General features: G+C 41.3%; 1 protein-coding gene across 2 annotated transcripts; it reads left to right on the top strand.

Annotated features, from left to right (window-relative positions):
* Window positions 1,048-23,237, top strand: KLKB1 (kallikrein B1). Of its 2 annotated transcripts, XM_005698743.1 has the most exons (15): window positions 1,048-1,134; window positions 1,728-1,786; window positions 3,453-3,615; window positions 5,365-5,471; window positions 6,100-6,259; window positions 7,769-7,878; window positions 14,382-14,541; window positions 15,607-15,716; window positions 15,853-16,021; window positions 16,116-16,228; window positions 16,395-16,560; window positions 19,235-19,410; window positions 20,308-20,403; window positions 22,150-22,289; window positions 22,790-23,237. In XM_005698743.1, exons 2-15 carry the CDS (start codon window positions 1,729-1,731, stop codon window positions 22,970-22,972), a joined length of 1,911 nt encoding a protein of 636 aa, XP_005698800.1. In that variant the 5' UTR covers window positions 1,048-1,134; window position 1,728; the 3' UTR covers window positions 22,973-23,237. The 2 variants fall into 2 exon arrangements, with proteins under 2 accessions (XP_005698800.1, XP_013830847.1); XM_013975393.1 differs by lacking the exon at window positions 16,116-16,228 and having other exon boundaries at window positions 15,853-15,972; window positions 22,790-23,234.

Raw genomic sequence — 27,862 nt, 5'->3', positions numbered from 1 at the left:
GTTTTACTGGCAAAATTTTCCTACATTCTTAATAAACACAGTTCTGCACTGCAGTAACATGCGTTAAATATTCATTTAAGAACTCCCTAAAAATCTAATTTACTAGCCAGAAAGATGTATTGCATCTTTGAAGAATGGTTAGGAAACAAAGGAGATTTAGTGGGCAAGGGATTGTAGTCTTTATATATTTTTAAAAGGACAAGAAAGAGAGTAAATCATTTCATATAGATTTAGTAGGTCGATCTAGAATGATGGATAGAAGTGGCAAGGAGATCTATTTCAGTATATAGGGAGATTTTTTTTTTCTTTAAAATAAAATTCCCTGAACAAGAATAGGCTACTAGGAAAACCAGTATGTTTCTTTCAGGTCTAGATGTCCTGAAAGAGAAGTCTACATTCTATGCTAGGAGTGCTAACTTTATCTGAAAAGGGGCAGATGGTAAATCTTTTCAGCTTTGCAGGCCATAATGTCTCTATCACAACTACTTAACTATATAGGGTAAAAGCAACCATGTATAATACAGGAGTGAATGAGCATGAGTGTTCCAATAAAACTTCATTTCTGAAAACAGGCACTGGACCAGATTTGGTCTGTGAACAAATTGTCAAACCCTGCTATGTTCTATTTCCTGAACTGGATGGAAGGAAGTCCTAAACATTGGTCAATTTCATTCCATCCTACAAACCTCACTGTTACAGGATTCCTTTACAAAGGAAGGCATGGATACCATTTGCTAAAAGGCTCATCATGACTTCCAAGAGGATGGATCCCTTTCCACCCCCTTATTCATATGTATCCAGGTCATTATATTGGAAATGTCTAGTTAGATATATTATGAGCCCCAAATGACTAGGAATGTTGGCGACATTTTAAAAAATGGAAACGTGTACATAAATTATGTGGGCCTATTATGAAATAGTTAACGTATTAAATAGTTGAACACAGAAATGGGATGTTCATAGAATATGTTGACAGGACAAAAAGTTGAAACTCCTGGCAGAAAACCAAAGTCAATATTGGAGCCAAGCAAATACTGCTTGCAGAGCCCTATCGGGAAAGCTTGAAGACCAGCCATTTTTCAATGGCAAGAGACACCCTCAGCTCCAGAACCACGGAAGCAATTGTGCTTTCAGGTACAGGATTTCTATTATTCTGATTGCTTCCAAATATTTTTTTTTTCCATTAAGCATTGTTTTTACGTTATAAAGCAACTATTAGTTGACATTCTAATTTCCTGTGTATTTAGAGAATGTAGAAGGAACTGATGCTTTTATATGTGGAAACATGTAAGTGCAAGATATTTTTCAATCAAAGAGAACATTGATTAAAAAATTTAAAATGGGCTTGAATATTTGGAATATCTTTCCTTAGGGATTTTTGGACAGATACCATTACCATGGTTTACAATAATTTTCTTTTTGCTCATATCAAGAGGTTTCACAAATGTTTAATTTCCCTCTACCAATTCCCTTCGCATAATTGCTAAGAACATAGGTGCCAAATGGACAATAAACACAACAGTAATCTAGAGGTCTCAATTTGTATCTCATGCCAAGTCCTTGAGCGTAAAATGCTCAGAAAACCATTGCTTTTCTATACTGATAATTGTGTGCTTAGATTTGCTATCCAGACATTTACAAGAAAATCTGTATTACCTTAAATTAAGATTCATGTTAAATATGATCTATAAACAGTAGAGTTATGTGCCTGTTGCTTTCTCTTTTAGGATGATTGCACTCAGGCAAGCCGCTTACTTCATTTGCTTGTTTGCTACAGTTTCCTGTGGTGAGTGGATTATCTCTAAGATGCAAAGTTAAGGGTGAGGGGGAGAGTAATCGAGCAAGACATCTGACCCTCAGGACACATATCCTTTTAAGGTTCAGCACCAACTACCACTTTGCAGATATATCATCCTAGACACACCAGAAGGAGGGGCCCAGAAACAAGAAAGTTTTGGCAGGTATCAACAGAAACTTCTGTTTGGAAAAAGACTCTCTACAAAGCAGAGCTTAAAACAGGCAGCCCTCTATTTTTATTATCAACATTAAAAAATCAACTTTATCTGAATATTCAGAAGAATGCTAGGTATTTATAGCATCTGGGTCCAACCCGAGTACCATAATATGTACTTAGTACATATTTTTACTCTGTTAGACTTCTGGAGAATCATTTCAGAAAAGAAAGTACCTAATTTATATTTAATTTAGGAAGTTGTCTATTTGAATAGTTTGAGTTTCCCTATAGGTTTTGATCTTATTTCTCTTTCTATCCACTAAAATTTCACAGAATAGGAATGATTTTAGACACTGTTTTTCATTAATCATTGTAGAATGGAGTTTTTACGATGCCACCATTATGGGTGGTTTCTGAGTCTTTGTTGACTTAGGAAGACCACATTGCAAAGATGTTTATGGCTAAGGCAAACAATTCTAGGTGTCCAGGGTAAGGGTGACATTTGGCAAAAAATAAATTCTTAAGAAAGAAGCTTTTTTCCCCTAAACCAAACTCCCCTCCATCTGTCCCCTCATTGCAAATTGCTCTTCTGAGCCATAATCATTACCACATACAAATACATTGAATGCTGAAGAGTAGAAGCCAGAGATGCTTTTTATTATTTTTGAAAATTATGATTATGCTAGGGAAATTAGAGGTGCAAATTAGCAGAAAATGAGAAAATACCTGTCATCTGTAGTCTTGTAATACAGAGATGGCCTTTGTTAAAAATATCTTTTTCAGATATTTTTCTGCATGTGTCTTTACACACTCAACAAAGATGTTATTAGATACTTTTTTGTAACTTATGTTTCCCATTTATAGTGATCTTTCAAGCAGATAAATATATATCATGTTTTTGGAGCTTAATATTCTTCTCTATTCATGGTAGTTTTGTATGCCCATTCTTATATACATGTTTATTTCTGTAAAAAAAATTTGGAAATTAAAACACCAGATATAGTAAAGATGTGCATAGTTTTGAAGGTTTTATGATTTATATCATCAAATTATCTTCCAGAAAAGTTGTTCCATGTTAGAAGATAGGGAGAAACCAAGCTAAGATTGCATTTGAGGGAAAATAATTTATGTACAAATTATTATGGTTGAGCATGATAAATGAAAATCAACCAAGTATTTTTATGCATAGGCACCCCAAAACTAATTTTAACATCATGCATCAAGCCCTAATACATCACTATTTCAGGAATTCCTTGGCTGTCCAGTGGTTAGGACTCTGTGCTTCCACTACAGACATGGGTTCGAGCCCTGCTCAAGGAACTAAGATCCCACATACTGTACAGCTGGTATATTTCATCCTGCCTCTGCGTTTAGTCATGTCGTAAGATCTTTGGTTATTCCATGGACCAATTAAGAAGGTTTAGAACGCAGATACATTTCTTTTAAAATTATTATTTATTCCAAATTAATGTGTCTTTTTTCAATGATTCTGTCACAGGATGCTTGACTCAACTATATAGCAACACCTTCTTCAGAGGTGGGGATGTATCAGCCATGTACACCCCAGATGCCCAATACTGTCAGCTGATGTGCACCTTCCATCCCAGGTGCTTGCTATTCAGTTTTCTTCCTGAAAATTCAACCAGTGATGCAGACAAAAGGTAAAAGGTGATATTTCTTTACTGGAGAAGCCATTTTTCAAAATGGAATCAGTTTGATAGCAAGATTATGTTTCTACATGGCCAGCTTCATCAGAATCACCCTGAGGAGTTCTTATCTAAGCAGATTCTTAGGCTCAGGCCCAAACGTATCAAACCTAAGTCTCTTGGGCCTGGAAATCTGCATTTTAAACAATGACTTAGAGCCATAGAAAGTAGTGTTTTCTTATCCAAGACCTCAAGGAAAACAGTTGAAAATCATTGAGTTAAGAGATTATCTCGAGAAAGGGTCTAATGCTGCTGCTGCTAAGTCGCTTCAGTCATGACCAACTCTTAGCGACCCCATGGGCTGCAGCCCACCAGGCTCCTCCGTCCATGGGATTTTCCAGGCAAGAGTACTGGAGTACCATTGCCTTCTCCAGAAAGGGTCTAATAATAGGTGAATATTTCACCTGAACAAGAAAGGTACTGCTGTCTGACGCTTGATCACACTATGGATCACACGCATGAACTATGGATAGCATAGTTCTTAAGAAGATACTATAGAAGGCAAGCATTTTGTTGAGAAAATAATTAAAATCCATCTTGTAACCTTGGGAGAAGGTAGGTCTGAATGATGCCTACAATGAGCCACTTTGGGCACCTATAGTATTCATGGAGTATGTACGCCTACATGTGCATGCATGTGTGTGTGCACGCATGTGTGGACATGAATATATATTGTTAACTGGTAATTTGAAAAAGTAAGAGTATTTGCAAAGTAGTTGTAAGGAAAAGTCTTATTCAGTCATAAAGTTGCTCAAGTACAACCACAGTTTTATTATAATTTTCTTTAATTTTGATCAATATCCAGAATGAATGTTTCTTCCTTGTTCCTATTTCCATATCCATCATTCTTTTCCTTCACCTTTATTCTATCTGAATTAAAAACTAGGAGTTAGACTGTCATTTCCCGATTCTACAAGGGAAACAAAAGTGAAAATGTTCGTCGTGTGGTTGTGTCCGGCTCTTTGTGACCCCATGGACTGTAGCCTACCAGACTCCTCTGTCCATGGAATTATCCCAGACAAGAATACTGGAGTGGGTAGCCATTCCTTTCTCCAGGTAATTTTTCCCAACCTTGAGACCAAACCCAGGTCTCCTGCATTGCAAGCAGATTCTTTACCATCTGAGCCACCAGGGAAGCCCTCTACAAGGGAAAACTTGGATAGCAAATCGAGACTGTATGTTAGAGGCAGCAGCTTTTCATTTAAAAAGTTGAATTGGGTTCTAGAATCCTTTTAAATAAGGAAATGACATGAAAGTTGACATTAAAGACAGAATGAAGTGTTTTAGTAGGTGTGGACTGTAAGGAGTTAGCAGTCAGGAGGAATACCAAATATAGATGCAACTCTCATGACTGATTTAATTTCTTAAGTAAATGAAAATATTTATAACAACAATCACCAGGTGGGAGCATAATTCCCACAAAGTTTGGGAACACAGGAAGAATCATTCCCTCTTTTATATGACTGACTTTCTGTACTTTGAAATGTGAATATAAAGGAAAACAATGCTAAAGTCAGGTTATTACAAAGATTGTTAGGTATTAAGGAATTGCCTCTAAGAATGTTTTTTTCCCAGCAGGTGTCAGGCATGCCGTAGTATTTTCCTTATTTCTGGCTGTATTTATGAGTGCATAGAAATGCTAGACATTTTCTCAATGTGTGTTTATTATCCTACTTCTTATTAAGCTACTTTAAAAAAAAACAGGTTTGGTTGCTTCTTGAAGGACAGTGTTACAGGAACCCTGCCGAGAGTGTCACGGACACATGCAATTTCAGGACATTCCCTAAAGCGATGTGGTCATCAAATTAGTGGTAAGGTGTGGATTTCTGAGCTCAGTTTGAATGGACAGTGGGTCTACCTTAGAAAAGCTTCTGCTCAAACTCTGTAGCAGCACGCACTTTTGGAACGGAGATAAGATAATAGAGATGGGGTTGTATTCTGGACGTACCCTCTTATTTTCAGCAGTCATCTCACACTTGAGGAGCCTCTATTATTTATGAGGTTGGCACTTTGGTGTAAGATGTACAGAAAGTAAATACACAACCGAATAATAGTCTCCCTTTGATTTCCAAACAGAAACAGGCCGACAGAGAACCAACTTAATGGTTACTAATGGAGAAGGGTAGGGGGAGGGATAGATTGGGAATTTGGGATGGACATGTACACACTGCTATATTTAAATAGATAACCAACAAGGACCTACTGTATACCACAGGGAACTCTGCTCAATATTCTATAATAACCTATATGGGAAAAGAATCTGAAATAGAATGGATATATGTATATGTATAACTGAATCAATTTGCTGTTCCCGAAACCAACACAACATTTTACATCAACTATAGTCCACTATAAAAGTTAAAAAAAAAGCTACCCAGCCCAGATTTACTTCTAGAAGGGAAACTAACTGAATTTGCTGTATGTGTTTTATTTGGACAGCTTGCCACCGAAGCATTTATAAAGGAATTGATATGAGAGGAGTCAATTTCAATGTGTCTAAGGTGAAAAGTGCTGAAGAATGCCAAGAAAGGTGCACCAACAACATTCACTGCCAGTTTTTCACGTATGCCACGAAAACCTTCTTCAATGCAGAGTACCGGTGAGTAAAATTCAGTGTCTGTTCTTTCTGATGGTGTTTTCAGAAACATAGCGTTTTTTCCTTCATAACCATTTTTTCCCCCAATTGAAAATCAGAGAGAGTTTTTAGGTCTAATCAGTTGTCTTAGTCTTAAAGAGAATGAGAATATTCTTAAAAGAGATGGAAATACCAGACCACCTTACCTACCTCCTGAGAAACCTGCATGCAGGTCAAGAAGCAACAGTTAGAACTGGACATGGAACAACAGACTGATTCAAAATTGGGAAAGGAGTACATCAAGGCTGTATACTGTCATCCTGCTTATTTAACTTATATGCAGAGTACATAAGGCAAAATGCCAGGCTGGATGAATCACAAGCTGGAATCAAGATTGCCAGCAGAAATATCAACAACTTCAGATATGCAGATGATACCACTTTAATGGCAGGAAGTGAAGAGGAGCTAAAGAGTCTCTTGATGAAGGTGAAAGAAAAGAGTGAAAAAGCTGGGTTAAAACTCAACATTCAGAAAACAGATCATGGTATCTGGTCCTATCACTTCATGGCAAATAGATGGGGAAAAGGTGGAAACAGTGTCAGATTTCATTTTCTTGGGCTCCAGAATCAGTCTGGATAGTGACTGCGGCCATGAAATTAAAAGACACTTGATCCTTGGGAGAATAGCTATGTCAAACCCAGACAGTGTTTTAAAAAGCAGACATCACTTTGATGACAAAGGTCCATATAGTCAAACCTATGGTTTTTGCAGTAGTCATGTATGGATGTGAGAGTTGGACCATAAAGAAGGCTGAGCACAAAAGAATCGATGCTTTTCAACTGAGGTGCTGGAGAAGACTCTTGAGAGTCACTTGGACTGCAAGGAGATCAAACCATTCAATCCTAGAGGAAATCAACCCTGAATATTCACTGGAAGGACCGACACTGAAGCCAAAGCTCCAATATTTTGGCCATCTGATTTAAAGAGCTGACTCATTGGAAAAGCCCCTGATGCTAGGAGAAAGTGAGGGCAAGGGGAGAAGGGGGCAACAGAGGATAAGATGGTTGGATGGTATCACTGACTCAATGGACATGAGTCTGAGCAAACTCAGAGATACTGATGAACAGAGAAGCCTGGCATGCTGCAGTTCACGGGGTCGCAGAGGTGGATGCGACTTAGAAACCGAACAACAGTCTTCTTATTATTTTATTCCATTTTGGCATCATTTTTCCTGAAGAGAAAAATTTCCATTTGGTCCGCAAATACCCTGTGCTTGTGGAGTGAGAGTTCAGTAGCATAATGTCCTGGAGAAGAACAGTTCCTACTGCACCCTTACCCTAACCTTCCCTCTAAAGAGGGGGAGATGTCTCTTTGATGAATAACACAATCCCTAACTCACTCATCACTGTGATTGCTTTGTTCTGATTGCTTTGTTTATTTTCCATGGACCATGGATCGTTTTCAACAGGGAATGGACTTCTGCAGGCACCTTGAAGTTTAGGAAGCAAAGTAACCTGTGTTTTTCACATTCAGGAACACCTGCCTATTAAAACGCAGCTCACAGGGGACACCTTCGCGTATAAAGGTGCTGACTGACGTGGAGTCTGGCTTCTCACTGAAGGCCTGTGGAAACTCGAAAATTGGTAACTGTATGGCTCCTACTTCCCTGTGTGGACTTCTTCCCCAGTGGCTAGATAATAGACACCACCAAGAAATGACCGTATGGTTTTCTCTACAATGTCACTGTACTAGTTTCCTATGGCTGCTTAAAAAATTATCCCAAACTTAATGGCTTGATCCCTGGGTCGTGAGGATCCCCTGGAGAAGGGAATGCAACTCACTCCAGTATTTTCACCTGGAGAATCCCATGCACCAAGGAGCCTGGCGAAATACAGTCCGCGGGGTTGCAAAAGAGGCAGAGACAACTTAGTGACTAAACAACAACAAACAAGGGAATGCTAGTCATTATGCTACGAACCTTGGCTTTGTAGAATAATGCACATTTGAGCAATCTTCACATCAGCCAGAGAAACACTGTACCACAAGGAAGGTAACCAACCAGGAAGTCAATGAGGGCGGATATTTATATAGTCCTTCATTTGATTTGCACCATAGAGAACTAAGGGTTTCCCTAGTAGTTCAGACGGTAAAGAATCTGCCCGCAATGCAGGAGATGGAGGAGACACAGGCTCAATCCCTGGGTCGGGAAGATCCCCTGGAGAAGGAAATGGCAACTCATTTCAGTATTCTTGCCTGGAAAATCCCATGGACTGAGGAGCCTCGCAGGCTATAGCCCGCAGGGTCGCAAAGAGTCAGACATGACTGAGTGTGCGCACACATACACACACACACACACACACACACACACACACACTTCACTGTGTGATTGTACTAGGCAGCAAAAGAGCCTCCCCAAAACATCCACACCCTAATCTCTGGAATCTGTAAATATGTCACCTTACAGGGCAAAAAAGGCTTGATTCAATATGTGATTATGGTAAAAAACACTTTGAGATTATTCTGGATTATGTGGATAGACCCAATGTAGTCACAAAGGTCCTGATAAAAGAAAGAGAAAGCAGAATGATCAGAGAATCAGACAGAGAGATCAGAAGAGGTTACACTTCTGGCTTTGAAAATGGAGGAAGGGTCCCTAAGTCAAGGAATGCAGGTGGCCTCTAGCATCTGAAAAAGGTAAGGGAAAAAGTTCTACATAAATTCCCAAAGGAACAAAGCCATACCGGCATCTTGGCCACCTCATGCGAAAAGTTGACTCATTGGAGAAGACTCTGATGCTGGGAGGGATTGGGGGCAGGAGGAGAAGGGGACCACCGAGGATGAGATGGCTGGATGGCATCACAGACTTGATGGACGCAACTCTGAGTGAACTCCAGGAGTTGGTGATGGACAGGGAGGCCTGGAGTGCTGTGATTCATGGGGTGGCAAAGAGTCGGACACGACTGAGAGACTGAACTGAACTGAATTGAAGACCCATTTACTTCACTGAGCGACTTCACTTTCACGTGTCACTTTCGTGCATTGGAGAAGGAAATGGCAACCCACTCCAGTGTTCTTGCCTGGAGAATCCCAGGGATGGGGGAACCTGGTGGGCTGCCATCTATGGGGTCACACAGAGTCGGACACGACTGAAGCGACTTAGCAGCAAGACCCATTTGGTTCAGAGATTAAAGCATCTGCCTGCGTCTGCCTGCAATGCAGGAGACCTGGGTTCGATTCCTGGGTTGGGAAGATCCCCTGGAGAAGGACATGGCAACCCACTCCAGTATTCTTGCCTGGAGAATCCCATGGACAGAGGAGCCTGGTGAGCTGCAGTCCCCGGGGTTGCAAAGAGTCGGGCGTGTCTGAGTGACTTCACTCACTCACTTAAGACCCATTTCTAGATAAGGAAATTGCAATCCACTCCAGTATCTTTGCCTGGAAAAATCCCATGGACAGAGGAGCCAGGTGAGCTACAGTCCATGGGGTTACAAATAGTTAGACACGACTAATGACTAAGCACTACACGTTATTCCCACAATGAAAGAACTGAACAACAAGGACAAAGATCCATTTCAGACTTCTCAACTTCTGATCTTCAGAACCGTGAGATAATAAATTTGTGTTGTTTTAAGCCATTAAGTTTGGGATAATTTTTTAAGCAGCCATAGGAAACTAGTACAGTGACATTGTAGAGAAAACTATATGGTCATTTCTTGGTGGTGTCTATTATCTAGCAAAATCAATCAATGAAACCCTATGTTTCAGACATGGGGTAATTTTAATTGAAAGAGTCAGAAAATTTGCTAAGATAGTCTGTCTTATTTAGCGTATCAGCATGTCAATGATAACACGTTATTGAAACCAAATTATCAATAGCCACTTCTATACAGTATCAAGTGCTGACTCTGTGCCAAGCCCTGAATGGGGACCTGGGCTAGGATCCTGCCTTAGAAGACTGGGAAGTTGGCAGCAGTGCCTCTTTTCCCATTGGTTCCCAGCTTCCCCCAACACACCTCCGCCGTGGTGTGCTCCAGATTTATTGCTTCAAGTTAAGTATTATTTTGTTTTTTAATATACAGATTTGGTTCTTTTCTGTAATTTAATTTCTGGTTATTGATATTGTCTGGTGAGACATTGTTTTCATACTTCAGTCCTTAAGATCTTTTTTCTGTTTTTTTTTTTTTTTTCTTTTAGATGTGTGGACCATTTTTAGTCTTTATTGAATTTGTCACAATATTGCTTCTGTTTTATGTTTTGGGGCTTTTTTTAATTTTTTTGCCATGAGGCATGCAGGATCTTAGCTTGCCTGCTGCTGCTACTGTCATGTCCAACTCTGTGCGACCCCAGAGATGGCAGCCCACCAGGCTCCCCCGTCCCTGGGATTCTCCAGGCAAGAACACTGGAGTGGATTGCCATTTCCTCCTCCAATGCATGAAAGTGAAAAGTGAAAGAGAAGTCACTCAGTCGTGTCCGACTCTTAGCGACCCCATGGACTGCAGCCCACCAGGCTCCTCCGTCCATGGGATTTGCCAGTCAAGAGTACTGGAGTGGGTTGCCATTGCCTTCTCCGCTTAGCTCACCTACCAGGAATCAAACCCACATTCTCTGCATTGGAAGGCGAAATCTTAACCATTGGACCAACAGGGAAGTTCCCTCTCCAGTTCTTTGGACATGGTTTCCTTTAGTTCTTTGAACATATTTAAAATAGCTGATGTAAAGTCTTGGTATAGTAAACCCAATGTTCTTGCTTCCTTAGTGATGGTTTATATTGACCTCTACTTCTGTGTATGGGCCATATTTCCTTGTTTCTTGACATGTCTCACGATTTTTTTGTAAAAAAAAAAAAATTAGACTTTTTAAGTATAAGCATGTGACAAACTCTGGACATCAAATCCCCTCCTTCCTCAGAGTTTATTGTTGTTGTTGTTACTGTTTTGTGATGCTGTTGCTGTTTGTTTGGGGACTTTCCTGAGCTAACTGCACACAGTGGTTAGTCTCTTTTGTGGCATGACCACGGATGTCTGTGCTCAGCTTCCCCCACAGTTTTCTAATGACAGGACAGAAGTTTCCTTGGGTGCCTACAAGTAGTGAGTTTGCCAGCCATCGACAAGGAGCTTTCTGTGAGACTTAGGGCATGCGTTTCACTGCCCTGCCCTGCCCTTTACAACTTTGCCCTGGCCTCCACTTTGCGCTGACATGGAGCTCCCAGAGGTCAAAGTCAGTCCTCGGTGAGGGCCCGGGGCTTTCCCAGCATGGGAAATGTGCAGAGCCTCTGTCGTGCACACAGTCAAGTGTATGGCTTTCCAGATCCCTAGGAATATCTCAGAGATTTTCAAACTCTCCTTGGTTTTCCTTCTAAGATTCTCATTGGCTTGTGGTATGCCCCTGTTATTACTACTGACTTAAGCAGCTACAATGTTGTATAATAGTCACAATCTTTTTTTTTTTTGACAAGTACTTTCAAGGAAAAGGCTGTTGACACTGAGGAAGTTCTGAATCAGGTCAAAGAAACTCAGTCCTTGGGAGTGGGGTTTTCCTGAGAACCTCCAGTCAAATAATGACAGTTATCTGGGCACAGGGCTTGGGAGTAGCTCCAACTCCGTTCTGCCCTCTCCTGAGGCCCGTTAGCCTGCTGGTTTTCCCCACAATTGTGGGTATTTTCAAGGCTTCCATGGAGCTGTGGAGAGGGGATGAGAGGGCAAGTTAAAAACCTCACAGAACTCAGGGCTCTTGCTGAGATTTGGCTGTTGTTTTTGGATAAAAACTCCCTGTGCTGTTATCAGCCTTTGGTTCACTTCTAGAGTTCTGAAACAACATTAATTTTGACATTCTGGCCAGTGCTCGTTTCTTTTTTTTTTTTTTTTTAATGGAGGAAAGGGTTTGGGAAGGTCTTTACTCTGTCATCCCTACTGACATCTTGCAGTGCTTTTGACAAACAAAACAAATGAAAACGAAACTAGCTTTAGAAAACAGCATGGTCTTTGGAACATAGTTAGCCCCTGTTCTTTTGTCATCTTGACAGGTCAGACTGTGACTGCACTTTATATTCAGCAATGCATTCCGTATTTTGTTTGGAGCAACAGACACGTCAAAAGAGAGTAACCAAGATCCTGAGATACCTAGAAACATAGGCAAATAAGATACCATTAAAGAAACAGATTGGACATTTAACCCTAAAAAGTCAGGATGACTATCTTAAATTTTTGTTTTTAAAGAACGGTCATTGGGAAAAGGATTAGACTAATCTGTGTGGTTTCATAAAATAGATACAACTATGATGAAAATAAGAAAAAAATTCTGACTCCTAGAGTGGTCCAGAAATGAACCTCTCGCCATGAGGTAGTCAGCTCCTTGTCATTATAAACATCTGAAATAAAGGTTGAACTACTTGAGAGGATGCAGTTGTAGGTAGACATGGAATCCCATAAATTCTCTTCCAGCTTAAAGTCTGATTTTTTTTAAAAAAAGATTTAATTAGTTGAGGTCTAATTTCCTAAACTTCCCATCTGAAGATATTATGTGTGGCAGGCACACTCTCTTGATCCAACTATGTTCATTTAAATTTGGATTCTTTTTGTCTTTCTCATAATTGCTACCATTATTCTTTAAGCTTACATAAGTTTAATAGAATTTGTTTTTGTTTTCAGTGGATAAATCATGTCCAATTCTTGGCAGTTCCATGGACTGCAGCACACCAGGCTTCCTTGTCTTTCACTATCTCTTAGAGTTTGCTCAAATTCATGTCCATTGAGTGGATGATGCTATACAATCATCTCATCCTCTACCACCCTCTTCTCCTTTTGCTTTCAAACTTTCCTAGCATCAGAGCCTTTTCCAATGAGTCAGCTCTTTGTATCAAGTGGCCAAAGTATTGGAGTTTCAGTTTCAGCATCAGTCCTTCCAATGAATATTCAGGGTTGATTTCCTTTAATCTCCTTGCAATCAAAAGGACTTCCAAGAGTCTGCTCCAGCACCACAGTTCAAAAGCATCAATTTTTCAGCAGTCAGCCTTCTTTTTGGCCCACCTCTCACATCCGTACATGACTAATGGAAAAACCATAGCTTTGACTATACAGACCTTTGCTGGCAAACTGATGTCTTTGCTTTTTAATAGGCTGTCTAGGTTTGGTATAACTTTCCTTGCAAATGTCCAACTCTGTGACCCCATGGACTGTAGCCTGCCAGGCTCCTCTGTCCATGTGATTTCCCAGGCAAGACTACTGGAGTGGGTTGCCATTTCCTCCTCCAGGGGATCTTCCTGACTCAGGGATCAAACCTGCGGCTCCTGCTGTGTCTCCTGCATTGCAGGCAGATTCTTTACTGCTTAACCACCTGAGAGGCCCTAATAGACTTTTAAAGTGAAAGTGATAGTTGCTCAGTTGTGTCTGACTCTTTGCAGCCTTGTGGACTATACAGTCCATGGAATACCAGAGTGAGTAGCCTTTCCCTTCTCCAGGGGATCTTCCCAACCCAGGGTTCAAACCCAGTTCTCCCACATTGCAGGCAGATTCTTTACCAGCTGAGCCACCAAGGGAAGCCCAAGAATACTGGAGTGGGTAGCCTATCCCTTCTCCAGTGGATTTTCCTGACCCAGGAAATGAAATACTTTATGTGTTATCAAATTGAGTAAATAATAAGAACATAAGTAAAAGTATAATTGAGATATAATTATGTTATGGAAAATGAAAGTGGATTTCCTCTTCTTCTAATGGGTACACGGCATTTTTGTTAGAAATTCAGGTTTTTGTTGATGTATTTATTAAAATATGATGTTTTTATTAAAATATTCAGAAAAACATAACACAAAAGCTCATGCGCCTAAGGCCTGAATTTCAGGGTCAGGGTAATGTAAAGAAAATATAAACAAAAGCTGAGTAGCTTAGGTATTTCGGACCAAGTAGGATAGAGCACAGGTTAAGACATTTTATTTCTCTGACATAGGTATCTGTCTTTTATCAGATTGAGACCAATTTTTTCTTCTCCCAAATGGCAAACAACAAGCTTGGGGATGTTCCAACAGACACTTTTTTCACTAAGGATGTGTAGTTCTGTGTACAAACAACAGTCATAGTTTCCTTAGTTATGATGACGAAGTACAAGCACGTGTAGCATCGTGACGTGTACGTCTTCCCCTGCGGGTTCACAGGCTGCCGCGTGGACGTTTTCCAACATCGTGCGTTTTCAGATGTGGATGTTGCCAGGGTTATCGCACCAGATGTTTTTGTGTGTCGAACCATCTGCACCCATCACCCCAGCTGCCTTTTCTTCACATTCTATACAAATGCGTGGAAGACAGACTCACAGAGGTCAGCAGGCGTGGGTCACGTTTGCTACTGTCTTGGCATCATTTTCATTTTATACTTCGAGTTTTTCCCAAGTTTTGTTCATTTCCCTCAAAACACCTGAGCTCATAGAATGAACTTATGGTTATCAGAGGGGAAAGTGGCGGGGGAGAGGGATAGTTTGGGACTTTGGGGTGGACATGTACACACTGCTATATTTAAAGTGGATAACCAACAAGGACCTACTGTATAGCACCGGGAACTCTGCTCAACGCTATATGGCAGCCTGGTTGGGAGGGGAGTTCGGGGAAGAAGCATATATGTATATGTATGGCTGAGTCCCTTTGCTGTCCACCTGAATCTATCACAAGATTGTTAATTAGCTATACTCCAATATAAAATAAAAATTTTTTTAATTAAAAAAAAACCAAAAAACACTTGAACTCATAGTTTAAATAGGGGCTCTTCTGCCAGGTGCAGAATAATTAAGAGATTAGCAGACTTTCCTACCCATCTTCTCTTACTTAAACAGACCATCCAATCAATGAAACAATAGCCATGGGTACCTTTCCTACTAATCTTAATGTTTTGTATTAGCTTGAAGTAAACCACTCACTGGGAGCATATCCTTTAAGCTCCTTTGTTCTGACCCCAGTGTTTCAGAAACTAGAGGCCTGTTAAATCCTGATCAAGGTTCTGGTTCCATCTCTTGACCCATAGATAACCTGTCCTTTTCTTTACACACAAGATGGAGCTAAGAGAAGGGTATCAAGTTATGATAGCATCAGCACCATAAATCCCCAGAATCTGTTCTTTCTTCTTTTTTTTTTAAATTAGAAGGTAGAACTTTACCTTTCTCCTCTTTTCGGGCTATCTGTGCCTATAAGTTTTCTTCAGAGGGAGATGTGGCTTGATTTACATTTAATCTCTGTAACTCACTAGAGTCCTGTAGTCTGATGTTCTTTGGAGGGAATTTCTCAGAAGAATAAAATTTGCAGGAGTGGGGGCGGGGTTTGATATGAGGTGTTCTTGTATTTGCCTTTAATGGGGTTTTCTTTCTTTCTCTTTTTTTTTTTTTTTTGACCATAGAAATGTTTGTTTCCTTAAGACTTCCCAAAGTGGGAGCCCAAGTTCCCCTACTCCTCAGGAAAATGCCATCTCTGGATATAGCCTTCTAACCTGCAAACAAACTCTGCCTGGTAATGCAATTTGATAAAAAAATATTACACAAAATGTGATACATTCTATGATCTTCTAACAAGGCTCAATGTTCCAGAAACTTGTGTATGTGTGGCTTATCATTTGCATTTTCTATCTTTTTTACATTCGTCATAGGCATAGAGCCCTGCCACTCCAAAATTTACCCACAAGTTGCTTTTGAAGGAGAAGAGCTGCATGCGACCTTCGTTAAAGGAGTGGATGATTGCCAAGAGACCTGTACAAAGATGATTCGCTGTCAGTTTTTTACTTATTCTTTATTCCCAGAAGACTGTAGAGGAGAGAAGTTAGTGAATGCTTATTTTTCAAAAACAGTTGGCAGATAATTTCCTGGGCTTTCACCCTCTGAGGTTTACTCTCATGCTGATCGTCTTGTCTAGGTGTAAGTGTTCCTTACGCTTGTCTTTGGATGGCTCCCCAACTAACATTACTTATGGGACGCGAGCAAGCTCTGGTTATTCTTTGAGGTTGTGTAAACGTGGGGACAGCCGTGGTGAGTAAATCTCACTTTTTTCATAAAAATGTAGAGGGATGTCTGAGTTGTTTAGATAGCTTTCTAAATCTTCTATAATGGAACTATGTGTCTTGTTTTCCTTAATTGAAGGGGACTGTGATTCACCCTCTAATCCCAACCATTAACTTCAATGCTCTCTTTTTAGTCTGTACAACAAAAAGGGGACGCATTGTTGGAGGAACAGATGCTTCTTGGGGAGAGTGGCCCTGGCAGGTCAGCCTGCAAGTGAAGCTGAGAGCTCAGAGCCACCTGTGCGGAGGGTCAATCATTGGACGCCAGTGGGTCTTAACTGCTGCCCATTGCTTCGATGGGTAAGATTTGGCTGCATCTTATCTGGAGTTGTATCTTGCCTCTTCATTGTGAAGACTCTATAATCAGTTTCTACATCATTGTGTCAGTTTATTAATATCCATCCCTCTACAAAGTTACAATAGCTTTTGGTGGTCAAAACTTTGGAGATTTTCTCTCTCAGCAACTTTCCCAGGTAACTCAGGGATAAAGAATCTGCCTGCCTCCAGGGAAGGTTCGATCCCTGGGTTGGAAAGCCTCCCTGGAGGAGGAAATGGCAACCTGTTCCAGTATTTGTGGCTGGAAAATTCCATGGACAGAGGAGCCTGGTGGGCTCCATGGGGTCGCAGAGTTGGACATGACTGAGCGTCCATGCACGCCATTGTTAACTGTAGTCACCATGCTGTATGTTATATCCCCAGAACTTATTTATCCTACAACTTTGCTCTACATAGTAATTTTAGACTTATTTTGCATATATCCATATTTAAAGAGTTAATTTAAATTTTCACACTTCCCAAAATATACATATAATTTAAATAGTGCTGAGGTTCCTCTCATTTGCCCTATTAGAGGCATTACGTAAAAACTGGGTTTTCCTCTTGGTTGGATGTCAAAAGACACAACCAAGCCAAAAACTGGGAGAAGGAAGGATTTATTATTGCAGTGAGTAAGGAGAACACTGGGGATCTTTCCCAAAGAAATTGTATCCCCAAACAACAGAACTGGAGAAGTTTTAAGCTAAGGGTACATACATATTACTGAAGGGCCTTGGCCTGAGTTCAGGCCTTGGTTGATTGAAGTCATGAGGGTCAAAAAAAGTCAACATCACCATATCTTAGGTTCCAGTTGATCTGGTGGTTGAGTGCTTCTGGCTAATCTTTGCCACTGAAAGATAACTAGGAGTCTTTACAGCTGATCCATAATCTTTGCTATTGTTGCTTCTCTTACCTGTAATAGTCCTTTGTCTCTGCATTCTTTTATTCCCTTTAAGATCATTAATTAGTGAGACCTATTCAAGGACAGGGCTTTCCTGTGGTTTAGCCATAAAGAATCTGCCTGCAATGCAAAAGACGTAGGTTTGATCCCTGGTTGGGGAGAATCCCCTGGAGGAGGTCATGGCAACCCACTCCAGTAGTCTTGCCAGGAAAACACTATGGACTGGCGGGCTATAGTCCATGGGGTTGCAAAAAGTCCAACACAATTGAAGCGACTGAGTACATTCAAGGACTAGCATTGTGGCCCGGCTTAGATCACAAAACGGCTTAAGCTAAAAATGGTTTCTTTTATATCAAGAAAACCACGACTGGATGTCTTTCTCTGGGGACCCACTATCCTATCTGGTTACAGAGAGACTTGTGTACAGTCATTCTTTCTTGCCAGTTCTGAATTTCACGGAAGTGATTGCTTTCAACTTGGTGAATGACTTTCCACGATAAACTGTGAGATATCTCCCAAACGGTTTATCTCAGAAAGAGACAGCAACATTCTTCTATATTCACTTACAGAAAACATGACATAATTATACACTTCCCAATATTTTTAACTAAATCTTCAGAGTTCAGCACTGCTGCTGTTGGTGCTAAATTGCAAGGAGAAATTAGGTATGTAAACATATGAACTGGACATGGAACAACAGACTGGTTCCAAATTGAAAAAGGAGTACGTCAAGGCTGTATATTGTCACCCTGCTTATTTAACTTATATGCAGAGTATATCATGAGAAACACTGGGCTAGAGGAAGCACAAGCTGGAATCACGATTGCCAGGAGAAATATCAACCTCAGATATGCAGATGATACCACCCTTATGGCAGAAAGTGAACAAGAACTAAAAAGCTTCTTGATGAAAGTGAAAGAAGAGAGTGGAAAAGTTGGCTTAAAGCTCAACATTCAGAAAATGAAGATTGTGGCATCTGGTCCCATCACTTCATGGGAAATAGATGGGGAAACAGTGGAAACAGTGCCAGACTTTATTTTGGGGGGCTCCAAAATCACTGCAGATGGTGACTGCAGCCATGAAATTAAAAGACTCTTACTCCTTGGAAGAAAAGTTATGACCAACATAGATAGCATATTGAAAAGCAGAGACGTTACTTTGCCAACAAAGGTCCGTCTAGTCAAGGCTATGGTTTTTCCAGTAGTCATGTATGGATGAACGGGTTGGACTGTGAAGAAGGCTGAGCGCCGAAGAATTGATGTTTTTGAACTGTGGTGTTGGAGTAGACTCTTGAGAGTCCCTTGGACTGCAAGGAGATCCAACAAGTCCATTCTAGAGGAGATCAGCCTTGGGTGTTCTTTGGAAGGAATGATGCTGAAGCTGAAACTCCAGTACTCTGGCCACCTCATGCGAAGAGTTGACTCATTGGAAAAGACTCTGATGCTGGGAGGGATTGGTGGCAGGAGGAGAAGGGGACGACAGAGGATGAGATGGCTGGATGGCATCACCAACCCGATGGATGTGAGTTTGAGTAAACTCCGGGAGATGGTGATGGACAGGGAGGTCTGGCGTGCTGCTATTCATGGGGTTGCAAATAGCTGGACACGACTGAGCGACTGAACTGACTGAACTGAAACATATGTTATATGCAGTATTTTCTTCCCAGTTCTTTTTTGAAAGGTAAAGAGAAAGGAGAAAAGAGCAATATGAAAGGCCAGTCTTCCTGGTTTCAAATCAGTTCTTATTTTTCCCTCCTAGGCTTCTCTTGTCAAATATTTGGCGCATTTATGGTGGCATTTTAAATCTGTCAGAGATAACAACAGAGACATCTTTCTCGCCAATCAAAGAGATTATTGTCCACCCAAATTATAAAACCTCAGAAGGCAGTCATGACATTGCCTTAATAAAACTTGAGGCTCCTTTGAATTTTACTGGTACGTAGCATATTTAAGGAGACATGTATTGCTGAATTGTGTTGGTTTAAATTTTCAGATCAGTTTCAAGGAGGGGTCAGAATCTAAGGAGACTGTCTTTATTTTCTGGTTAGTAAAGTTGCGGGAAAGATGAGTATTGCCAGGAAAAATAATTTGAAACTTGACATAAAATGTCTTCTACTTAAGGGCCAAGATGTGTTACTTAGTTCTTTCAGGAAGGAATACAGCTGCATATTATACTATTGAAATAATAACAGACATGGAAGGGAGCATGACTTCCTTTGACAAGAGTAGCAGAATTAGCATTGCCTTGGGCCTAGGCATATTGGGAGTATCTGAGGGCAAGCATATTCAAATATTAATTTCCAGGTAAAACCTGAGTAGGGAAGAGACTGTTGGACAAGGCAATTCTGGGAGACAATAGCTTTGTGGTTGGACGGGGTGCGTTTGGACGTATAAAAAGCTCCACAGTTGCTGGATGCCTGCTGGGTCTGCTAAAGATTCTGTGACCTCAGGGCAGGATGTCCTTGACTCCAGTTACCCCCTAATAGGATTGTTATTAAAATCAGTTAATAAGTTAGAGTGCCTAAAAATCATGCTTAAAACAGTGTAGACCCCTCTGCTATTACTATTGAGGGAATCATACATAAGAACTTGTAAAGGCTCTTGACAGTAAATTTGGGTTCGGAATTTTAAAATTTGACACCCAAAATGACTGTGATTGCTGAGACATTTTCTTGAGTCACTGACCTTGGAAACTCAGTGGAAAGTAAAAGGTGTATTCTACTTGGTGCTACTCTAGAGAAAGAGAATATAGGGGCGGGGAGAGTAGGTATTTTTAAAGTCAATGTCCATAACTAAATCTAGCCAAACTCTAATGTAAAAATTACCTTTCAGATTTGCAGAAAGCAATATGCCTCCCTTCCAAAGATGATACAAAACCAGTTTACACTGACTGTTGGATAACTGGATGGGGCTTCACAGAGGAAAAAGGTACCACGTGGCATTTTATATGTTAAAATACAGGAGTGGATTTGTTTAATTGGCCTCTAAAGTTATATCCAGATTCGTGATTTTTTTCCTAACTATTCATTCCCACATATGTATTCAGTAATTCTTGAGAAGACAGTTTTGCTTGGTCCTGGAAAAATTCCTAGGGTAATCTCTTAAGTATCTTTGTTTAACTTCTTCTAAAGGATTGGTCCCATACAGGACAAACAACTTCCCCAAGCCCATCCTGTCCTCAGAATTAATAGAGTTCCCATCTCCCAAGGCCACTGTTATCCCTTGGATTAATAACCAGGAGTATAGGCAGACATGTCATCTTTCTTTCTGGAAGGCTTTTAAATCTTTTTTTAAAACACATCCTTCCTGCAACCTGGTAAAGCCTGCGAACCTCTTCTCTAATGCTTTTATACCCATAAATAAAACACATAGGATTACAAAGAAAACCAATGACACTGCAGCTTATCAGAATACTTTGAAAATGACAGTGTTAATAGCTCAGTCCTGTCAGACTCTTTGAGAACCCTTGGACTGTAGCCTGCCAGGCTCCTCTCTGTCCATGGGTTTCTCCAGGCAAGAGTACTAGAGTTGATTGCCATGTTCTCCTCTGGGGGATCTTCCTGACCCAGGGATCACACCTGGGTCTCCTGCATTGCAGGTGGACTTTTTACCATCTGAGCCACCAGGGAAGCCCTTATTTCTTAACAATCAATGTAAATCAACTTTATTATAAATTGTATAGTTCATTCCTGCCAAATTGAGAACTATAGATTTTTAAAAACTTTTTAAAATTGCAGTATAGTTGATTTACAATGTTGTGTGACTTGCTGTTGCATAGCAACATGAATCAGTTATACATATATCCACTCTTAGATTCTTTGCCCATACAGGTCATTGCAGAGTATTGAGTAGCATTGCCCATACTACACAGTAGGGCCTTATTGGTTATCCATTTTATGTATAGTAGTGTGTATATGTAGATAACCAATAAGGACCTACTATATGTGTTGAGGGGCTTCCCAGGTGGTGTTAGGGGAAAAGAACCTGTCTGCTAAGGCAGGAGATGTAAGAGACTAGAGTTGGACCCCCTAGGGTCGGCAAGATCCCCTGGAGGAGGACGTGGCAACCTACTCCAGAATTCTTGCCTGGAGAATCCCATGGACAGAGGAGCCTGGCGGGCTACAGTCCATGGGGTCACAAAGAGTAGGCCTCGACTGAGTGACTAAGCACACGTATGTATACTTTTTCCAGTTTTACTGAGATATAATTGATATACATGACTGCATAAGTCTATGCTGCACAGAGTAATGTTTTGACTTTTATATGTTGTGAATGATCACTATTATAAATTTGGTTAGCATCCATCATCTACTATAGATGCACGTGTGCTAAGTTACTTCAGTAGAGCCTGACTCTTTGGGACACTATGGACTGTAGCCCGTCATGCTCCTCATCCATGAGGTTCTCCAGGCAAGAATTCTGGAGTGGGTTGCCATGTCCTCCTCCAGGGGATCTTCCCAACCCAGGGATCAAACCTGCATCTCTTATGTCTGCTACATTGGCAGTCAGGTTCTTCACCACTCGTACTACCTAGGAAGCCCCTATTACAGATACAGACATACAAAAATTATTATGTGAAGAAATGACCTTCATGGAAACTTCAGCATTCTCATTTAAGACTGCAGTCTTACTTCTATATTTATCTTATTGCCTCCTTCTGATGTTGCCTCTCAGGTAAAATCCAAAATACCCTACAAAAGGCAAATATTCCTTTGATATCAAATGAAGAATGCCAGAAAAGTTACAGAGATTATAAAATTACCAAACAGATGATCTGTGCTGGCTATAAAGAAGGAGGAAAAGATGCTTGCAAGGTAATGCGTTAGAGTACGAAAAACACACAATAGGCCACTTAAGAAAAATCATTTCAAAATATGTTTTTCCAAGAGTAGTTCTCTATAGCTTTCTAAATGACTTGGAACCAAATAACCTGATAATTACATATAAAATCTTTTAAAAATTGCATATATGCCTATAGTTTTTATATATTATCTATCTCACAGCAGGAGTATGCCATCTTTAAGGGAAGACAATTGTGCAGACAAATCATTGTGCTAAAATACAAGCACATTAAGTTCATTTCATCTTGGGATGTGATGATGTCAAATTTTCGGTGTTGGAATGAACAGAAAACGCCAACTATATACTGTTGATTAGATCACTCTTACTATGTCCAGCAGCTCATGAGACGCATGAAATATCTGAAGAGCTATGAGAAATTGTTTGCATGGTGTGTGTGTGGTATGACTACAGAATTTTAAAGGCACATCCATCATAACCTCCCATTTTGCTTTTTCCACTCACTGTGACACAGGGTGATTCAGGCGGTCCCTTGGTTTGTCAACATGAAGAAACATGGCATTTGGTGGGCATCACTAGTTGGGGTGAAGGCTGTGCCCGCAGGGAACAACCAGGAGTCTACACCAAAGTTGCTGAGTATGTGGACTGGATTTTAGAGAAAACCCAGGACAGCCACGGTCAGCCTTTGAGCAAGTAGCCAGCTTGAGAAGCTTCATAGACATGGGGAAGAGCCTCCCTTGGAATATTCGATTAACAACCTGCATTCCATTCATGTGCTGAACCTTGGGGTTTCTCATCTGCAAAACCCCCACAGAGGACGAGAGGAGTGGTGTGTACCTCTTGTCCTTGTCGTAAAAGGAACAACGCACAATGCTTTCAGCATTCGGTAACGATACCGTGCTGGGAGAGAAATCAACCGAGTATTCTACAATTGTTTGTTATGAAATAAAAATGGCAAAAGAGTGTGATTAATGTGTTTTATTCTGATAGTGAAACAGAATGGAAGACAAGTGACTCCAGGTTATAGCACATTGCCTGGGATCATTCTAACCTTACCACTGCCTCCAGAACTCCGTCTATCCAGGGATAATAAATTCTTCTCTTGGCCTCACCTGCACAGTCATTCATACCTACTACTGCCTGCCTCTCTTGGGGTGAAGAGCCAGTGATTTTGGATTTTGTTCTGCCAAGCGGAATGGAAGAAACCTGCGAAATGCACACTTTTGCAAGGAAGAGATGGGTTATCTGAACCTGGAAGATTAGCAGCGCAGCTTTCTATGTCAGCTTCTTACCTTGGTTCCCTGGGCGTTGCCACAGGGCTCCAGACTGGCCGTGCAGGGGAGACCTGTGGGGCTGCAAGTGTCTGGGTGCAACTTCCGCCATAAGATCCTCACGTAGCCTTCGTGGAAGGCAGGGGATCTGATTTGCTGGGGGTTCAGTGGGCTTCCCAGGTGGCGCTAGTGGTGAAGAATGTGCCATAAGAGACACAGGTTTGATCCATGGGTGGGGAAGATCCCCTGGAGGAGGGCTTGGAAACCCACCCCAGTACTCTTGCCTGGAGAATCCCATGGACAGAGGAGCCTGGCAGACTACAGTCCATAGGGTTGCAAAGAACTGGACACCATTGACTTGGCGTACACAGTGGATCCTGGGTTCTGCAGTAGTAACCCAAAGGCAGTAATAAGTAAATTCCTGGTGGTAGGAAGCAGTCCTGGAATGAATGATATTAATTCTTATGTAACACAAATTCCAAACTTGTCAGTGACCCACCACCACAACTGATATCAGGAAGTTATATTCCATCCCGCTGAACTAACTTGACATTGACACAGAATTTGACCATTCACAAAATACTGAGTAAATGAATTAGAAAAATAGAAAAGCAAAGTTCCTAAAAGAGGTTGAGTTTTTCCTTCTGTGTTCACAGACACAATGAGAGGTGGAAAGAACTAAAGATGGAGGGGACTGACTAAAAGAAAACCACAAGGTCTGAGTCATTCATAAACCACATAGTAGGAAATTGAAGAGTTAAGGGCTTACTCCACAAATAAATTCCCCAGATTTTGCAATATCCGGCTGGATTCCCTGAAATGATTAAAAAAAAAAAAAAAAAACCCCACAACTTCATCTTTTACTTTAGTGTACAACACAGATACTGTGAGTGTTGTTTTCTACTTAAAAAGAAAGCGTGGTTTGCAGTGAAAATCTTTTATCTTCACTACTAGTGTCCTAAAGGATGTTTGAATAGGACTTGAAGGGCTTGCAGTGTAATCCTTGGGCTATAAAAAAAATTTTTTTTTCACCCTCGGGCTCTTGCTGGTCAAGGAATGACCAGCTTTGGGCAAAAGAGGAGAGCTTAAATGTGAAGCTCCTCTGGGATATGCTGATCATCTTAAAGTTGCCAACTGGAACCAGTGGTGCTGGACTGGTCTCTTTATTACCCATCATGTGTTCAGTACAAGGGGGAACAGAAAGAGCACTTCACCCAGTAACAGCATCAACAAACTGAGATGTGTGTAAGAGGCTAAGAGGGCCAGAGGCTGGCATGACTTCACTTTCACGAGGGCGAATGGACAGAGAGGCGTGGGGCAGCACCGAGCCTGCAGGCCAGCTCTGTGCCACCAGCATAGCAAGCTGCGGAAAGCCCAGCACGTGAACACATCTGGTTAGCCAAGGGCTTCTGCATCTGTCTCCTTCCTCACCGAGGTGTGGGAAACATCTAAGGTATACTTAAAATTTATTAAAGTGGGAGCCACTTTCATTCACATCTCATAGATTATAAATGGGCATTCATGTCTAATGAATGAGTATGTCTTTAGGCTCAAGATGAAGCAATGGCGGCTTAAAGAGGTAGAGAGACCAGTTCAAGGTCACCCGCAAGGACAGAGTCAGGACTAGAACTGGTATTCATATCCCAGGTGAAAGTTATGAGCAACCTAGACAGGATATTAAAAAGCAGAGACATTACTTTGCCAACAAAGGTCCGTCTAGTCAAGGCTATGGTTTTTCCAGTGGTCATGTATGGATGTGAGAGTTGGACTATAAAGAAAGCTGAGTGCCAAAGAATTGATGCTTTTGAACTATGGTGTTGGAGAAGACTCTTGAGAGTCCCTTGGACTGCAAGGTGATCCAACCAATCCATCCTAAAGATCGGTCCTGGATGTTCACTGCTAAGTCACTTCAGTCATGTCCGACTCTGTGCGACCCCACAGACAGGAGCCCACTGTCCCTGGGATTCTCCAGGCAAGAACACTGGAGTAGGTTGCCATCTCCTTCTCCAATGCATGAAAGTGAAAAGCGAAAGTGAAGTTGCTCAGTCGTGCCCGACTCTTTGCGACCCCATGGACTGCAGCCTACCAGGCTCCTCCATCCATGGGATTTTCCAGGCAAGAGTACTGGAGTGGGGTGCCATTGCCTTCTCCTGGGTGTTCACTGGAGGAACTGATTTTGAAGCTGAAACTCCAATACTTTGGCCACCTGATGTGGAGAGCTGACCAATTGAAAAGACCCTGATGCTGGGAAAGAATGAGGGCAGGAGGAGAAGGGGATGACAGAGGATGAGATGGTTGGATGGCATCACCAACACAATGGATATGGGTTTGGGTGGACTCCAGGAGTTGGTGATGGACAGGGAGGCCTGGCGTGCTGCGGTTCATGGGGTTGCAAAGGGTCGGACATGACTGAGCGACTGAACTGAACTGATGTATCCTAAGTCAGTATCATATTGTATTATGAGGAAGATAAAAAAAATGACAGGAGCACATATAGCCGTCATTCGCTATTTTCATTATCATCTAAAGCAGTGGTTCTCACCTGGACACACTCCCAGCCAGGGGACTTTGGGCAATATCTAGAGACATTTGGTTGCCACACCTGGATGCTGTGGGTACTAGTGGGTAGAAGCCAGGGATGTTGGTAAACATCCTACTATGAACAGAACAGCCCCTCAGAACAAAGAATTATCTGCCCCAAATATTAGTAATGCCAGGGTTGAAAGGTCAGTATTAAAAGAGAATGAAAAGGGGATATTTCAGGAACAGCAAGAAAGAGGTTTCAGGATGTCGGAGTGTGTGCTTTTCTTTGAAGCAAGTCTTGATAAGAAAGGAGCTCCAAGAGAAATCTGATGTTGGCCGTGACTGAGAAAGCGCACCTATGTGTTTCTTCCTGTCCCAGACAGAGAATTTTAGGCCACCAAGGATTCCAGCTTCTAACTTATTCTTGGGTCTCTATAGACCAAGTTCTGAATTTTTCCTGAGATTTTGTCCAGTAATTCCCTATTTTCATTAAGCTTCAAAAGCATTCTACTTCACTGCAGGGGTTGGGGGGAGAAAGCTTTAAGAGAAAAGTATTTAACATTAGAATTCTAATCTGCAAAACATTGGTCGAAGAGAATTCTTAGAATACTTGGTGTCAATTTGCAAAGAAGCTCTATTTAATATGGAAGAGTTCCTACACAGGTAAGACTCTTATTCTATTTTCATTTGAATAGACAAGAATATTTCAGAATCCTTATATTATTTCGAAGGCTTTAGAAATTTCACTAATTTAGCGAGACCAAATTTAGGAAAATATTATTTGGTTTCCCAATGATGTATATCGCTTATCAGAGTCTTTCTGTTTCTCTCAATAGAGTTGGAGGCCTATCATTATAATCTTTGTACTAAGGCTTTAGGATAGAGATGGGGTTTCATGAAGTAAACAGCACAGGGAAATAAGGACCTTACATAATTTCATGTATCAGTTTTCCACAAAAAGCTTTCCTGGCATAAATTCGCTATTCTATGTTCGAACTGCATAAAGAACAGTGCATTATAGACATATGCTTTATGTGTAGCTGAAATTTACTTTTATTTTCATTTATTTATTTTTGGCCCTGCCACATGGGATCTGCTACTGCTGCTGCTGCTAAGTCACTTCAGTCGTGTCCGACTCTGTACGACCTTGTAGACGGCAGCCCATCAGGCTCCCCCGTCCCTGGGATTCTCCAGGCAAGAACACTGGAGTGGGTTGCCATTTCCTTCTCCAATGCATGAAAGTGAAAAGTGAAAGTGAAGTCACTCAGTCATGTCTGACTCTTAGCGACCCCATGGACTGCAGCCCACCAGGCTCCTCTGTCCATGGGATTTTCCAGGCAAGAGTACTGGAGTGGGGTGCCATTGCCTTCTCTGCATGGGATCTAGTTCCCTGAAAGTGTTAGTCACTCAGTTGAGTCCTACTCTTTGTAGACCCCATGGACTCCTCTGACCATGGGGTTCCCCAGGCAAGAACAGTGGGGTGGGTTGCATGTGTTCCTCCAGGGGATCTTCCCAACCCAGACCTCCTGGGTCTCCTGCATTGAAGATGGATGCTTTACCGCTGAGCTACTAGTGCTCATTACAACTAATCCTTTCCAGGTCTCCAAGGTAACACTGTGTAAGGGGAAATGGGCTTGCAGAAAAGCAGGGATCTACAATTGACCCCACCTGCTCCACAACCCTGGAACAGCTGAGTTTCAATTCTCTACTTTTCCAAACATCAGTTAGTCCATCAGACTTTCCTTGTTTTCTTTTCAGATGGTGAGATTCCAGTTAGCCTGGAATTAATGATT

The sequence above is a fragment of the Capra hircus genome, chromosome 27 (assembly GCF_001704415.2).
Source record: "Capra hircus breed San Clemente chromosome 27, ASM170441v1, whole genome shotgun sequence".
NCBI lineage: Eukaryota > Metazoa > Chordata > Mammalia > Artiodactyla > Bovidae > Capra > Capra hircus.
The sequence above is the reverse complement of the archived record's forward strand: the minus strand, read 5'-3'. Positions and strand labels throughout refer to the sequence as shown.